The sequence below is a fragment of the Talpa occidentalis genome, unplaced genomic scaffold (assembly GCF_014898055.3).
Source record: "Talpa occidentalis isolate TD23 unplaced genomic scaffold, MPIMG_talOcc4v2.1 talOcc4.2, whole genome shotgun sequence".
Classification (NCBI taxonomy): Eukaryota; Metazoa; Chordata; class Mammalia; order Eulipotyphla; family Talpidae; genus Talpa; species Talpa occidentalis.
Window position 1 is genome coordinate 115532804 of NW_023602073.1, and position 15503 is coordinate 115548306.

A 15503-nucleotide genomic window follows, 5' to 3' on the forward strand; every position below is an offset into this window, starting at 1 on the left:
ATCAAAAAACCCAACTTCATGCCTTTTGTGGTAACGTGGATGGACTTGAAAGGGATTATGATAAGCAGAAATAAGTCAGAAGGAGAAAGTAATACTGGATGGGTATCTTATAGGTGGAATATTAAAGAAACAAACAAAAGTTCAAATAAAACCAAACTTGAAACTACCCTTGAAAGCTGACTCTAGAACCGAGGAGATCAGCGAGGAGAAGGGAGTGAGGGAGGAACAAGTGGAGAGGAAGCACAATGGACTGGAGAGGAAGCCCCAGGAGCTTTGGTGGTGGTTGCACGAATACCTGATAACACTTAATAACACCTGAAGTGGGGATCTTATACTCCCAAATATGAACAACAATGTAAACCAACAATTAGCAATCACACCAATAAAAACAACTCAAGCTAGTTGGTCACAAAATTAAATGCAGGTTAAAAGAAAAATAAAAGGTATACCTAAGGTAAAAGTTGCTATAGTGTTATCTTTATTAAAAGGTAGATCAGTTGTAATGATGAAATTCAATTCTAGAAAGTCAGCAATAAACATCCTAACTTCCTATTTCTGAGCATTTTAAAATGATTTTATAACTACCTGGTTAGAAGCAAAAACTCAGTACATGGGATAATGAAAATCATCCTCAACTTTCAAGACATGGCATTAACATTATGCACAAGTGAAAGTACCAAAATTAAAAAACAATAATTTCAGCCTAAATTAATGTCATTTACAGATCTTTCAAATGACAAGTATGATCTAGTATGTTTGATGGTACATTGATTAAGGTCATATCTCTTTCAGGCTGTGTTAGTCTGCTCTGGCTACATGAACAGACTACCATAGACTGGGGGGCTTGAACAACAGAAAAGGATTTTCTTCACAATTCTGAAAGCTGGAAATCTAAGATCAAGGTGCAGGTAGAGTTGGTTTCCATGAAGTCCCTCTTGCAAAAAGCACCTTCTCCCAGTATCCTCACATGGACCTTCCTCTGGGCGTGTGCATCTCTGTCTGGATCAAGGCCTACTGGATCAAGGGCCTGCTGGGATGCCCTTATCTTTATCTTCTGATTCACAGACATTACAACCATGGTTGGTAGTTCTTACTAAATAACAGCTTGATCTTTTTGAGAATCCATTTCGGTTCCTATTCCAGAGAGATTTGTTTGGGGCTTTTAAGAGTTATAATGGAACAAGTTATCAATTTATTTAAATGAGTCCACTAGGTATAATAAGTGTCCTATCAGATTGAGCTATTTATTGCACTAAATTAATCCCTTGATTGATATATCAGCCTCATAAGAGTCAGTATGTTGGTATTTGTAAGGATTAAATGTAATTCTCAATCAATTATATTTTCATTATAGCATAAACTATTGATTTTTTCCCCATTGGGCAAAACAGAAGCAGTACAAAGATTTAAAGTCTATATATATATATATATATATACTCTTCTTTATAAGATTTGTATTATGATTTTAAATATATCAAAGTCCTAGCCCTTCATATCCAGGAGAAGTTTCAGGAAATGAAACATCCTAAGCATCCATTGTATGTAACGAATTAACTATTCTCAAATATGCATCTAAAATGCATATTCTATCAAGTTTCTGGTGTCTTTTTATAGAAAATATTCCGTACAAAAATTATAAATAACAAAATAACCAATCAGTGTCATTTTGCAAAAGGTCCTTGATTACATCAAAAAAAATTTTTTTCAAGAGCTTCAGGGGGTGAAATGGTGAAAGCTCTTCCATTTATTTGACAACTTAGGAAACTATGGTATATAACATTTTTGATTCAGTCCATGGCCAGACATCACAGAACCGAATTCTAAACTCAATGGGTCAGAGAGATACTATGAATGAAATTTTCTCCATAATCTTCACTATTCCGCACATGAGAGTAAAGGGTCAGGTCCTGGTTTCTGTGGCGCCTGGAAAGCTAAGACGAGCTCCGGTTCACCTAGTGGCAATCACCGCGTGCCAACCGGGCCCCCTGCGCCCCGAGTTCCCGCAACGAGGGCGGGGCGCGGGGTCACCTCCCGCCTTCTGGGCGCGGGGTGGAGAAGGTGGGGGCCGCCGGGGGCGGCGCGCGGGAGCGGCGTGCGCAGGAGGGGCCTGGGGCGGCGTGCGCGGGGCGGCGCGCGCGGGCCGCGGAGACGCGTGGCCAGGGGCGGCGCTGGCGGGCGCAGGAGGCCAGAGGGCCGCCGCCGTCACGCACCCCCGGGGGCGGCCGCAGCACCGCCCCGCCCCGCCCCGCCCCGCCCCGCCCCGCCCTGCCGGCCCCATTGGGTCGGGTCCTTCCGTACTGTCCCGCGCGCGCGCCGCTCGCACGCTCCCCGCGCGGAGCGCTTGTGTGGGCTCCGGCGCGGCCATGGCTCAGCACTTCTCCCTGGCCGCCTGCGACGTGGTCGGCTTCGACCTGGACCACACTCTGTGTCGCTACAACCTGCCCGAGAGCGCCCGGGTGAGTGGCGCGGGCTGCCTGGCTCGCAGGGCGCGCGGACTCCATGGCGGCCGGGGCTGGAGTTTCCTTCCGGCCGTGGCGGGGCGAGCGCGGCCGGGGGCGGCCGGGGCCCTGCAGTCGCCTCGCCTCTGCGCGGGGCTCGGCCTCCGGGCGCGGGGAGACGCGGAAGAGTGCCCCCTGCCGCCCCCCGCGACGTGGGAGCCCAGCCAGGAGCCAGGTGGAGGTGAAGGGTTGGAAAGAAAAGGGGCGAAGGAGGGACTGATGGTGCAAGATGCCAGATCGGGCTGGGAACCGGTTCCTAGTGCAGAGGAGGGGTGGGCGGGGCCACGGGATCTGGGGGTATCCTCTGCAGATCCCCGGCCTTGGAACTTCTCAGCAAGTCTCCATGCATCAGCCCCCCACCCCACCCCAGCCCCCCACCCTGAACCGCCACCTGGTTAGGGGCTTGTAACTGACTTGGCTGCGTAATTCCTTTTGCTCGTCCGTGCGACCACCTGTCGGATGTTCAACATCGCGTTGTAGTCAGAGAGATTGTGTGATGCGTTGGGAAGAATATTGGAAGAGTCACGACGATCTTATCCCTGATTTTGTATTTTACCAAGAGAACGAAATAGACATTTACTGAGTACGATTAAATGCTCTATGTCCATTGAGTAGATCCTGAACCTGACAGCCTGCCAAGTTTGGGTCCTCGCGGCTTCTCTTTGAGAGGGAGGGGAGCGTGGAGCGTGTAGGATTGCACACCTGTATTCTCAAGCGAATTGTACTTCCGTCCCCATTACTTTGGTTTCACAAGGATATTGAAAAGTTCACAAAATTTTTTAGCCAAAGAGCTAGGCATCCACGCAGAGAAAACTGGTTAAGAGGACTCTGCAAACTGGCTGCCCAGTTTAGGGCACTGCTGTTACTAGCTCTGTCACTTTGGGCAGGGTACTGAATCTGTGTCTAGTCTAAGTGTTCCCATCTGGAAAATGGGGCTAATAATTGGATTTACCTTTAAAGGTTGTTGCAAGGAATAAATGGGTAGTAGATGTATAATGCCTGGCGTGGAAGTCTGCATGTGTGGTCACTGTCCATTGCTTTCAGAGTGTCTCCATTTATGGGTAGAGCTCTAAATCCCCAAACATCAGCCAAGGCTGCTCCTGATTTTGTTGAGATCAGTGCCCGGATCTGCAGTTCTGATACCTGTCAAAGGTGAAAACAGGGTCTGAATTTATTCGTGAGTGTTTTTTCTGCAAAGGCGCTAAAGATGGGGGGTCCTCTTCCTGCTATTGTACTTTTCTGTCTTACTACCCTATCGATGTTTCCTTAGTCATATTGAAAGTTCTGAAGGATTTACTTTTTGTCTTTTGGCCACTAGCTCCTCTAGGTTTTAGTTTTGTATTTTGCTTAGTGCCTTTCAAGCCCGCTCTTGGCTCATGTTTTCTTGTATCTCCTCTCTAGTCACCTTCATTTAGAGAAAATATTGTTAAGGTCCCTGTCATGTTAGAGCCCATTTTTTGCATGTGTGAGCACAACACTTCAGAATATAAGCCCCTGGGGTTCTTTACTTCAAGCCTCAAATGTAAATGATGTTTAAAGGTTGAAAACTTATCCAGTGCGTTTTGGATCCTGTTTGGTTCTGAAATCTTTTATTAAGGACCAGCATCTTATTGAGCACCATGGTAGTGTTGTTGGGATAGAGATTAACACACTAGCCTTTCAGTGGCCTTGTGATGGCAATGATGCCTGAAAAGTGTGTCAGTCCCCTGGGGTGAGGGCCACCTTGCCTGCAGACCTCCTCCCTTCATGCTAATCCCTCATCTTTCAGGTCTCATCTTGCATAGTGTTCCCTTTGGGAAGCCCTTCTCCCCTCCTGGAGTTTATCCTTCTGCCTTCATCCCACCTCCAGTTTCCCATAAAACTCTTGAGTTTTTCATAGCACTTAACATTAGGTTTCACATTTCCTGTTTACTTATTGGAGAATTTCCCTAGAACCATGATTCCTTGACATTTGTTACCTGAAATTTATTGTGCATGCTGTATGCAGAGCTGAGTGCTTAATACATATTGGGTTTAATAACTAACTGGGATGATTGGATAATAGATATTTTAATAACTGAATATATAGCACAGCATTTTGCTTATGAACTGACTTGTTTCTTAGAATAACCTTGTAAGGTAGATGTTATTGTCACCACAATCCCAATTTTGAGATAAGGACAGAGAGGCACAAAACGGGTCACCCAGCAGGGTGGTCTGGCTGTCAGGTTTCTGCCCCCCACCGCCAAGCTTTGGGTGATGCTGCCAAGCGCAGAGGAGAAGAATCCTGGCATCAGTGATGCTTGAGCTGGGGCTCAACAGAAGGGTCACGGTCAGCAGGTGAGGAGATAGAAAGCAGCATTTTAGACAGAGAAATAGAACCAGGGCCTGGACAGAGAGGTGAGCAGCAGCACCAGGCCCTGCCGGGGATCAAGCAGGAGGTAGAGTGCTGTGCAAGATGCTGGAAAGGTTAATGGCGGGTGCATCATGGAGGGCCGTGAGTACCTCTCACTTCAGGCTTGTGGGCATTTAATAAGTGTAGAGTTTTGTGCAAACATGGAACTGGATGTGTCAGCTGATGTGGAGGGTAAGGCAGTCGTGGTCAGGAAAGGCATTCTAGACATGATGACCCCTGTACTCTCCTGGGTTGCATACTCAGAAGTCTTTGGTGCCAGGCAGTTAAGTTAAACTTGTGAGAGGGAGAGGATCTGGGGCAGCCAGGCTCTGAAACCCAGCCACACTGGGCTCTTGCCAGCATTTGGCATGAGAGGGAGAGACTCAGTCTTTCTTTAGAATTCTTAATAAGAAAAGTCAGAAATCAAAGTTTGTATGAGAAGTGTCTTAGTTTTTATTTTTTTTGTCTTAGTTTTTAAATGTTAGCTCATTTTTAAACAGCAGGATGATAGCAAAGATTTAGCAAGACAACAACAACAAAATTATAGCCAGATTTAGCAAAGAAAAATGTAGGACACCCAGTTAAATTTGAACTTCATTTTTAGTGCAGGTATGTACAAATATTGTGTGAGGGAGATAGCGGGCCATGAGGGGACACCAGAATGGGGGAGAGGGAGGGTGGTGAAAGAATTCATCAGAAACAGTATGGAGGGTAGAAAAGGTGGATTTATTGAATTATTTTTTTAAATGATTTATTTATTCATGCATACAAGAACTGGGGTATAGGTCAGATGTGTGGGAGGGTGAGAGGATCCACCAGAGACAGAGCGGGGAACAGAACAGGCAGACTGACTGAAACACACTGCTGAGGGGAGCAGCACACTGCTGAGGGCAAGACAGGAGAGGTCTGCCACGCCATGTGATCTCCCCGGCTGGCCAGGCTCAAACCCGTGCTACAGAGGCTGTGGACAGCTTCACAGCGCTGCGCTCAACCACCTGTGCCACCAGGGAGGCCCCTTATTGAATTATTTAGGGAGAAGTGGAGGCAAGATGATAATGTGCATCTGGCCACTGAAAGAAAAGTTTGGCTCTTTCTTGTACTCTGAGTTTGTAGACTCTCTAAGATGCTGGTCTGTACTAACTGCTATCAAAGTAATTAGTCCCTGCAATCCTTTAGAATTTGCATCAGCCTTTAATTGTTGCAGGCGGGCCATATGACCTGTGTCACTGGTCCTTTGCTTTCCTTTATCTGCCCAAGGTCTCAGGGTCAGGTTCCCAGGGTAATTCTTCAGTTCCCCTTATCTATTCAGAGCCTCCCATCCCTGTGTGCCGGGCTAGGAAGAAACTGACTTTAATCCTGTAAATCCCAACATTTCGCATTATAACTGGCAACTCTGGGTGTGAACCATACATAAGTTGTGGTACCCACAGGGTACCAATTTGCAACTGCCATAGAGTGTGTTACTGTTAGCCCTGTGAGAAAGTAAATGGTGACTAAGATTAGGAAGGAAGAGGCTGGACATAGAAGTAGGGTGTTATGAAGGCCTCTGGGGTGACTTAACAATCTAAGGCAAAGTTCCAAGAACTTGGGGCCAGAACAGGGGTTCTGTGCCTTTTCTTAGCACTGCGGATCTCCCCTTCTCCATGCATATTGGCCTCATTCCCTCCAAACACAAAAGCGGCTTCTCCGGGTGAGGAACACAGGGCGGATGCCCTGTTGCCAGCTCCTTTCTCTTCGGGAAGGAATCTGACTTCATTGGAACCACATGCCCGTGTCTTTATCAGTGTTGCCAAGTGATGAGACACTCCGGTTTGCTCAGACCAAATAAACTACCTCAACCAGTGGCAAGTCTGATAGTGTCCAGTAACCACTGACAATGTGAAGCTGGCCTTGGTGGGAGTATTTATACCATGGAAATGGGCAAAAGCTACAAGTCAGGGCCATTTTTTTTAATCATCACAGAACTAATAATAATAGGCACTACTTAAATTGAGTTCCTACTTCATTGGGCCCTGCTCTAAATTCTTTTTATCTGTTATTCTCAAGGCACAGGTTCCTTTCAGGCGGATCACAATGAGTTTTTATTGTTTGTAGCACTTTGTATGTCAACGTGACTACTACCTTTTCTATTGGGGTTTTTTTTGTGATTGAGTAAACACCCATATAACATAAGGCATCTCTGTACTTCAGAAATCATCTGGTTCCTCACCTGGTCTTCTCCTGGTCCTGTCGGCTTGGAATTCCCAGGTGGCTTGAGGACTATCTGTGGTTCTAAATCACTGCAAGGGTTGAGAAATGTTGCTATATAGTGATGGTATAATGTGCATCTATTAACAATTGACCTGGATGCAGGTCACGTTGTATTGCATGGGAGTACATGTAGATTCGTTTTAATTAACAGCAGAGAACAGCTCTAACTGACAAAACCTTTGCTTTCTCCACACTCATCTCCTGTGACAGCCCAACTTATATTGGGCTTCTGGACCTGGGCCTCCCACCCTACTCATCTAACTAACTGCTAGATCTTACAGGTATCTGTGGAAATATCACCACATTCTCCCACTCTATTTTCTGTGTCTTTACCCTCTCCCCCCATTCAGCGTCCCATTCTATCAACACCTCATGGGTCAGCATCTCCAGAATAAGGATCAGGTGGTTCATTGTGTCTTCTTCTTGGACACTGTCAGTCTAATCCCAGACCACTGTCCTCCCTCAGGTCTAAGTGCATCTAATGCTGGCCCAAGAACACTCTTCTGATGGAGAAGTGCATAGGGCCAATATAGATCTTCATCATCTTTAGCCCACTTGTTTGTTATGTACCATTATTTAAAAATTGAACCAGCTCTTTAAAAAAAAGATATTTTACTCAAAAATCTGAGTTTTTGCTGTTGAGAAATTAGAAGATCTGTTGATATCAGCAGAGCATTCATCTTTGTGCTTGTTTCCAGAAGCTTTTCTGTTCTTTTTCCTATATTTTTCATATGGTAGAAAAATAAGAGATTTCCCATATTTGGTGGAGGCTCCACGATTTCTCCTTTTCATCGACCACCTGTGGATTTCCATGTGGATTTCCCTGAAACCCCCCTCTTTCCAATGACAAAACTAAAGTAGTGGAGTTTGATGTTCTTTATTCCAAGGAAAACAATTCCTGGATTGGGGAGTACAGTGCCTCACAAGCAGTGGAGCGCTCTTCCCAAGAGATGTTGGGCACGTGTGCATTTTATGGGGCATTAGAAGAGGCAATGAGGAAACAGGGCATGGTTGGCTAGGAGGTCGGGGTTTCTTTATAAAGCTGGCAGATCCTGAGTTTTAAGAGGGAGCTAAAACTGAGCTGGAGGATTGTTATTGGAGTGAGGTTTCCTCATAGGTGTTTCCCATAAGTGCAGACTGACCTAGGTTTACATCGGAGATGTTGACCAAACAACTGGAGTGGCCTCCGTTTTTGGGCCACAATCTAAGAATTTATTTCCTGCGATAGTGCCTTTTGACAAAGAATGGGTGTAATGATAGAGTTGCCAATATGTTGTTTTAGTAATGTATTAAATTTGTTTACAAAGCTTTATCAAGCCTTAATGATCTCCAGCACATTAGAATTCAGGAGTAAGATTGGTAGTTGTCCTTGGTTGTAAAATTTTATAGTGATGATATAATTTTGGAGTATCAAAAAATATAATAGCTTCTTGGGGGTTTGCAGGAATGGATGAATTGCTTGTGAAAGAGGATTAAATTGCAGACTTTTAGCAATTACAGATACCTTCTTTCCACTCCCCATCAGTGATTCCATTAGGTTTTCAGGTCTGTGAAATTAAGAATGAGTAGTGAATTTTATAGTTAACCTCTGTTTTTTTATAGTTAACCTTTGTTTTTTCCTTCCCCTTGTTTATAGCTCGTTTATAATAGCTTTGCCCAGTTCCTGGTCAAGGAGAAGGGGTATGACAAGGAATTGCTTACTGTGACTCCAGAGGATTGGGATTTCTGGTAGGTTCTTTAAGGTCTGCATACTTCTCATTCTTAATTATTACTGATAAAATTTTAATATTTCCTCTTCTATAGAGGCAGAAAGTGAAAGGCAAAATTTCTCGCAGAAAGTGAAAGGCAAAATTGAGTGAAGGAACAGAAATGCTTTCTATACTGAAAGTTTTTATGTTTAATGGATTTATTTTCTACTTTTAAGTTTAAACTTGCTTGATTATGAACATAAATTAAGAGCAGATGTGTCTAATTTGGATATTTTTGTGTGGATTAAGTGTGTGGTTATTAAGATTTTCAAATATTAGGAATTATCTCTAACATTTACATCTTTAAAAACAATTGCTTTATTGCCTTTTACATAAGAACTGAAGGCGTGGAGGAGAAATGCTCATGTGTTGAATAAATGTCCAAATTAAGACATTTGGTTTTCTGTAATTTGGATGGACCTTCCTTGGGCTAAGTCTCTTAGTGCTTACCCGCTGCCTCCATTCTCAACTCCCCAAGGAGTTGTCTTTTGTCTTTTTTCCTCATTTGAGCACTCAGAACAAAGAAAGATCCTCCTAAACCACTTTAAATTGCTCAGTTAAAAATTACTTTAATCCTAAAATACATGAAAAATACATGCAGAAGTAATTCTAGAGCAGTGACGTTCATCTATTATACATTTCCTCCTGTGTTTGTTTTCTGAATTGGTCCTTTTGTAAAAGGAACAGAAACATTTTATTCTGTGAAACCGCTGACTAGAAATTTTTTTTGTGGAGCAAAGTAAATAGTGTTTCTAAAGTACCCTGTCACTTTTTGTTTATTCTCTCGGTATTTTAGGGCCATTATACCGCCTTGCTTTATTATTCATAATAATGATTCTATACCCATTTTTCTCTTCAAATCCCACAAGTATTTTATAGTGATGATGCCCAAAACTTAGTATTTGACTTTCTTTTAGTGGTTTTCAATAATATATGTTACCCAGCGGCTAAGTTGTTATAGCCTCACCTAAATTAAGGTACATTCTATAGAAGAGACTCTAAGAGCTTACTTTGCAGAATATAAATGTGCATTTGTTATATTTAAAGGAAACATTTGCACATTTTGACAGACATACGTAATGTTTATTTTTTGTTCTCTTTGAGGTTTTAATTCTTCTGTTTAAAAGCTTAAGGGTTTTGCAAACTAAACATGCTCTTCTTCATTTGCCCACATAACAGTTTTCTTTATATACTTGTTCTGTGCATGATATTTATTCTAGAACTCTTGGTTATTCTCATTTGTTTGATTAATAACAGCATTCACTTGCATGGGGAAAATCCTTTTTGGCATTATGAGTTTTTAAAGATATAGGTTATAATTTCTTGGGTTAGTCAAATACATGAGTTGGTTGCTAATCAGATATTTCTATTTTAGTTGCAAGGGCCTGGCATTGGATCTGGAAGATGGGAGCTTCATTAAACTTGCAGATAATGGCACTGTGCTCAGGTAATAATATTTAGTTGTGAACTTAAAACTTTACTCTTTTAGAACCCTTATTATATAGCATTTGATCATTAAGGGATGGGCTAAATAAGAAAATTATTTTAGCCAGCCAGAAGATAGTATATCTGTGTGCCTGTACGTCTTTAGTATGAATTGTTTGAACAATTTAAATGCAAATCTGGAAGCATTAGACCGAAAGATGTAGTTCCTTTAAATTTAGCTCATCAGAAATATTTGCAAGAAATACAATAGAATGTTCTTCTTGACTGTTCTTGACATGCTTCATCTCCTTGACAGTTCCCACTGCAAAAGTTGTGGGAATTATATTGTGTTGGGTGGGTTTTCAGGTGCCTGGAAGAAAATCAGAATTCTTTTTATGAAGGAAGGAGACAATGGATATTGGGGAGGAGTTCATGGTCTGCACACCTCTCTTCCTCCATTTATCCAAATGCCCCCCATCATACAGGACTCATGTCATATCTCAACTCCTCTTGCAGTTTTTCTAAGCTGTTCAGCCTTAGTCTCTCCTCAACTCCTGCACTCTGTGCCTCCCTGCCCTCAGGGAGAGCAGGGAGTGTTGGTGAGTTTGGTAAGGGCAGGGCCAGCAATCCAGAAGCAGCTGACATCACAGCATCTTAAAGGTCTTACATCTCTGCTTCTTTCAGAGAGCACCATATAGTCAGCATCTATATTCCCCCAGCACTGATCGTAAGGCAGGTCAGCCTGGCTGTGCAACTGTGCCACTTATTATTTATACAGCCGGCAGAGTCCAAGGAGAGGGTGCTCAGCACAGGGTGTCTCTTTTACACCAAAAAAGGCTGCCCCTTTTACACCAAACTCACACTCTTCCCCACAGACCTTCCCCTAAGGGGGCAGCTAACCAGAGCAGATGTGGCCCCATCACAATCTGACTCTTTTGCTATTCATTTGCATGTTTTTTTCCTTGGCAACAAAAATAGTGTATGTTTGTATATGTACATGCACACTGTGACGTTTAACTTTATTGTCATATTTTAGTGTACTTCACTGTCCTCCATCATGGTTAAAAGAATGAATGGCAGGGGCCTCCCCTGGTGGCGCAGGCGGTTGAGCACCGCGCTGTGAAGCTGTCCACAGCCTCCCTAGCGCCGGTTCGATCCCGGTTGGCCAGTGAGGGTCCCACATGGCACAGCAGACCTCTTCTGTCGCACCCGCTGCTCCCCTCAGCAGTGTATTTCATCAATCTGCCTGTTCTGATCCCCGCTCTGTCTCTGGTGAATCCTCTCATCCTTCTGTGCATCTGGCCTGTACCCCGGTTCTTGTATAAAAATTAAAAAAAAAAGAATGAATGGCAGTCCAGTTGTACTTTTTTCCTTTATGTTTATGCCTGTCTATCAGTCCCTCTGCTCTGTGCACCCATGCCCATGATCTGCTGCTCTCCATTCTAGTTCTGTCTGCCCAACCTGCAGTTTCTCCTGTGTTTATGACTTAACTGCCTTCGTGCCTGCTTTCACCACTGTGGTAGATTCCTTGTCTGGTCACATTTCCCACTCAAGATTCCTCCATCTTTACATAGAGCTTTCTACAACATTCATCTTTATTAAAAAGAGCGTGTATATGATCCCCTCCCACATTTGCCCTTACTTCATTTTCTTCCCTTCCTTTTGCTTTGCTACTATAACTGAGACAAATAATCTTCCCTAGTCCTATAATTTCTCGTAAGAAACTATAAAAATACAAACTGCTTCTTCACAGGGTAAGATTTCCTTAACCACGCCCAACTGATGCAAAAGCAGAATTTAACACAGAAAACAGCTACTTTCTTGTTGTGTTCTAATCATAGCTGTTGCCTATTGTGTTTTGAGCAACACTGTCAAGTAGCTGACCCCTTGCGAGGACTGCTGCTCCCCTGTCTTGTCTCTCTGTCCCCTGTGCTCAAGGAGCCTGGGTGTGAGGCCCCTGCACAGCATCTGTGGGCTCGCAGATCACACATCCTCCCACCCTTCCAGGAAGGTCATCGTTTTCTAACCATTCCAGTTAGGTCACTCTTACCTTCACAGTGAAATGGAGGCTGGTATCTCTTATTTCTTCCATTGTAGTTATAGTTCATAATTTACATATCATAGGTGCAGAGCAAGTACTGCTGTGTGAGTTGCTCCAGTCATTTGGTAGATGAAATGGAGGAAAAGCTAGAGCTGTCAGGGGACATGCCTCTTAGGATCCTAGCAGGGAACTACTCACCCAGCTGAAAACAAAAGACAAAAATTGGTTAACTGCAGCAGGGCAATAAGAGCAGTGCTGGAGGAAGAGCGTTCAGAGGAGCCACTGATGAGCAGTGTGCCTTCCCTTTCCTCTGCAGGGCAAGCCGTGGCACAAAGATGGTGGCTGCGCAGGCGCTGGCAGAGGAGTATGGCAGCAAGGAGTGGAAGCACTTCATGATGGACACAGAGACGGCTTCCCGATCAGGTATGGCTCGTGTGGGCCACCGCCTCCACTGGCTCCCCTTTTGTTTTGAACCCTGAACTTCGAAGCGAGGGCCCTGAGACCTTCTTTGCCTCGTACTGGGCAGGACCCACAAGGGAGCAGATGTGGTACTAGAGGAATAGGACTTTCCCCGCCATTTGTCTGATTTCTCTTTGGAAGTTAGTTCTTTTTATTTAAGGTTTTGTTGATACTTTAACTTGCATTTGTTCTGCAGTAAATCAGGCAAGTGCTTAGGTATAAAATGTTCCTTATCTCTTTTCTCTATGAATTGTGACATGCTTAATCCTTTTATTTCTCCTTCCCCCATTTCACTCTATATTCATGTCACTCAGGTTCTGCTGTTTTCTAGAGCTAGTATCTTCTGTCTTTGTCTTTTAATTTCCTGTTATAAGGTCAGGAACAGGACACAGTGCAGGTTTTCTGATCCCAGGCAGACCGGGTAAAGGAGGAGTCAGATTCCTTAGTGGTTTTGCAGGTTTTTATTGGGGTTCAGTGGGTACGTGGCAGGCAGGGGTGCTGGGGGGCTGGGAGGCTGGCAGTCCTCCCAGCCCCCAGCAAATCTTCACTCTGTCTGGGCTCTCTGGCGTTCTCTGCTTCTGCTTCGGGCTTCTTCTCTTTTGGCTTCTGCTGCTGCTACTGGCGTCCCCATGACGCCGCCCTTAGAAAAGCAATCTTAGCCCAGGTGAATCCCATCTACCTATGCCCACACCCTACTCCAGGTGCCTGCCATCAGGCATGCATTCAGGACCGCAAGGATCCATCATCTATCCTGATGGCAAGAGGGCAGAAAAGCCTGACATTTTTCCCTACCCTACACCTGTATTTTAAATGATTTTGCACAATTTTTCCCATTTTCTTTAAGCAGCTTTGCCTTGGGTAAACATGAAAGCATTTTTCAAAAATTATTTACAGACATACATGTGCATCAATTGATAGGGAATAACTAAAAGCACTATTAGAAACAGACTTTATTAAAATTCATAATTGTTTTTGATTCGTTCTCATTTTTTCTGGCCATTTCCCCCACACTGTAATTTTGAAATGGACCTATTCTGCTTTAGAAAATGTAGTAACCTGGCCTTGTTCGTTGTTATTATTGTGCTTAGTTTCTTATCTAATTTGCAGTTTGTGTGTATGTGTGTGTGTGTGTGTTGTCAGGAAATGAAAATTTCAGGAAGTATGAGTGTTCTTAATAAAGTAAGTTGAAAGAAAAAACAGATTTCACCTTGGGCTTAGCTGTGGAATGCTTTCACACATCTCAGCTCAAAATAGCTAGTCTTTCACAAAAGTGATGATAGAGACTGCTGTTGTCTCTCCAGATGCAGGCAATTATAAATAAGCACCTCCATTCTTCTAGCGGAACTAAGCACATAGCTAAGTGTTTCCATGACATGTATTCAGAAATCCAGAATTAAGAAGTAAGTATTTCCCAGTCAGGAAAAGAGCATTCATTCACCCAATATGACCCCTGTGTGCTCACTGCTCTTCCCACACGAGGGCGCTGTCGCCTGCATCCACTGTTTGCATCAGCTTAAATTACCCAGGAGTGCTCTGAGAATGGCCTTGGAGTTATCTGCCTTTAATTGTGTTGGTTAGGGAAGTGTTTCCCATCCAGGTGCCCGGTGGTCAGGCTCTGATACATAATAGAAGCCTGTTGTTTCTGCGGAATAATCAGGAAGGCCAATGCCCTTTTTTTGGGGGTGGAGCGGGGGGACCCTCGCCAGCAGCTGGGGAATGAACCTGCGCTCTGGAGGCTGCGGGCAGTCTCGCAGCCCAGCGTTCAACCACTGCGCCAACAGGGGAGGCCCAGGCCAATACCTTTTTAAAAATTGTGTTTTTTTTTTTTTTTAAGGTAGAAAAGTGTAAAAGAAGAAAAAAAATGCCTGATTCCACAATTTAGTAAACTTGGTTTATATTAAGAGCAATAATGTGAGCATGAAGTTAGGAAATTTAAATATTACAGAAAGGAATAAAATGAATCATCTCAAATCTTTATACTTTAGAATCCCTTTTCTCCAAAGCTTATTTTTAAAAATTATACAAAAGGGATCATTTTCCGTACTTTGTTCTTTTCAGTTTACACCTCAGAGATTGTCTATGAGCACACACACAGGTGTCCTCAGTCTTTTTTTTTTTTTTAAAGATTCATTTATTTATGCATGCAAGAACTGGGGTACAGGCCAGAGGTGTGGGTGGTGAAAGGATTCACCAGAGACAGAGTGGGGAACAGAACAGGCAGACTGACCAAGGGGAGCAGCACCCGCTGCTGAGGGGAGCAGCCGGTGAGTCAGGAGAGGTCTGCTGCGCCATGTGCGTTGCTCCCTAGCCGGGGATCAAACTCATGCTGCAGCAGCTACGGATAGCTTCATAGATTGCTTCTTAACCCCTTGCACCACCAGGGAGACCCTTCTCAGTCTTTTAAATGCTGGTGTGCTTTGCTGTCAGGTGCCCATGGCATGATTTATTTAATCAGTCCCCTGATGATGGGCATTTATATTGTGTCTGATGTTTGACCGATACAAATAAGCCTACAGCGATATTTCATAAATGTGTATTTTGTACTTTTGTAAATGTGTCCAAGATCAATTCCCAAAAGTACTATTCTTCTAAGGATATGCAGGTTTAAAATTGTAATTAGTAGTGCCTATTCAAGTTGTTGACCTGGCGTGAGTATTGTTTTCCTTACCAGCCAGTTTCCAGACAGCAAGTTCTTTTGATTTTTTTTT

The 15503-nt window shown here is 43.7% G+C and overlaps 1 protein-coding gene across 3 annotated transcripts in view; it reads left to right on the plus strand.

Annotated features, from left to right (window-relative positions):
- Nucleotides 1-2298: 2298 nt before the first annotated feature.
- NT5DC1 (5'-nucleotidase domain containing 1) overlaps nucleotides 2299-15503 on the plus strand; it is a 114359-nt gene continuing 101154 nt past the window's right edge. For 2 of the 3 annotated variants that reach the window (XR_008553322.1, XM_037520266.2), the window contains exons 1-4: nucleotides 2321-2456; nucleotides 8759-8850; nucleotides 10246-10317; nucleotides 12653-12759. Coding sequence is in view for 1 of the 3 variants with exons in the window: in XM_037520266.2 (XP_037376163.2) it covers nucleotides 2364-2456; nucleotides 8759-8850; nucleotides 10246-10317; nucleotides 12653-12759 (364 nt within the window). In the remaining 2 variants the exon portion in view is untranslated. Of the gene's footprint in view, nucleotides 2457-8758; nucleotides 8851-10245; nucleotides 10318-12652; nucleotides 12760-15503 lie in introns of all 3 variants that reach the window. The other variant, XR_008553321.1, reaches the window with a different exon arrangement.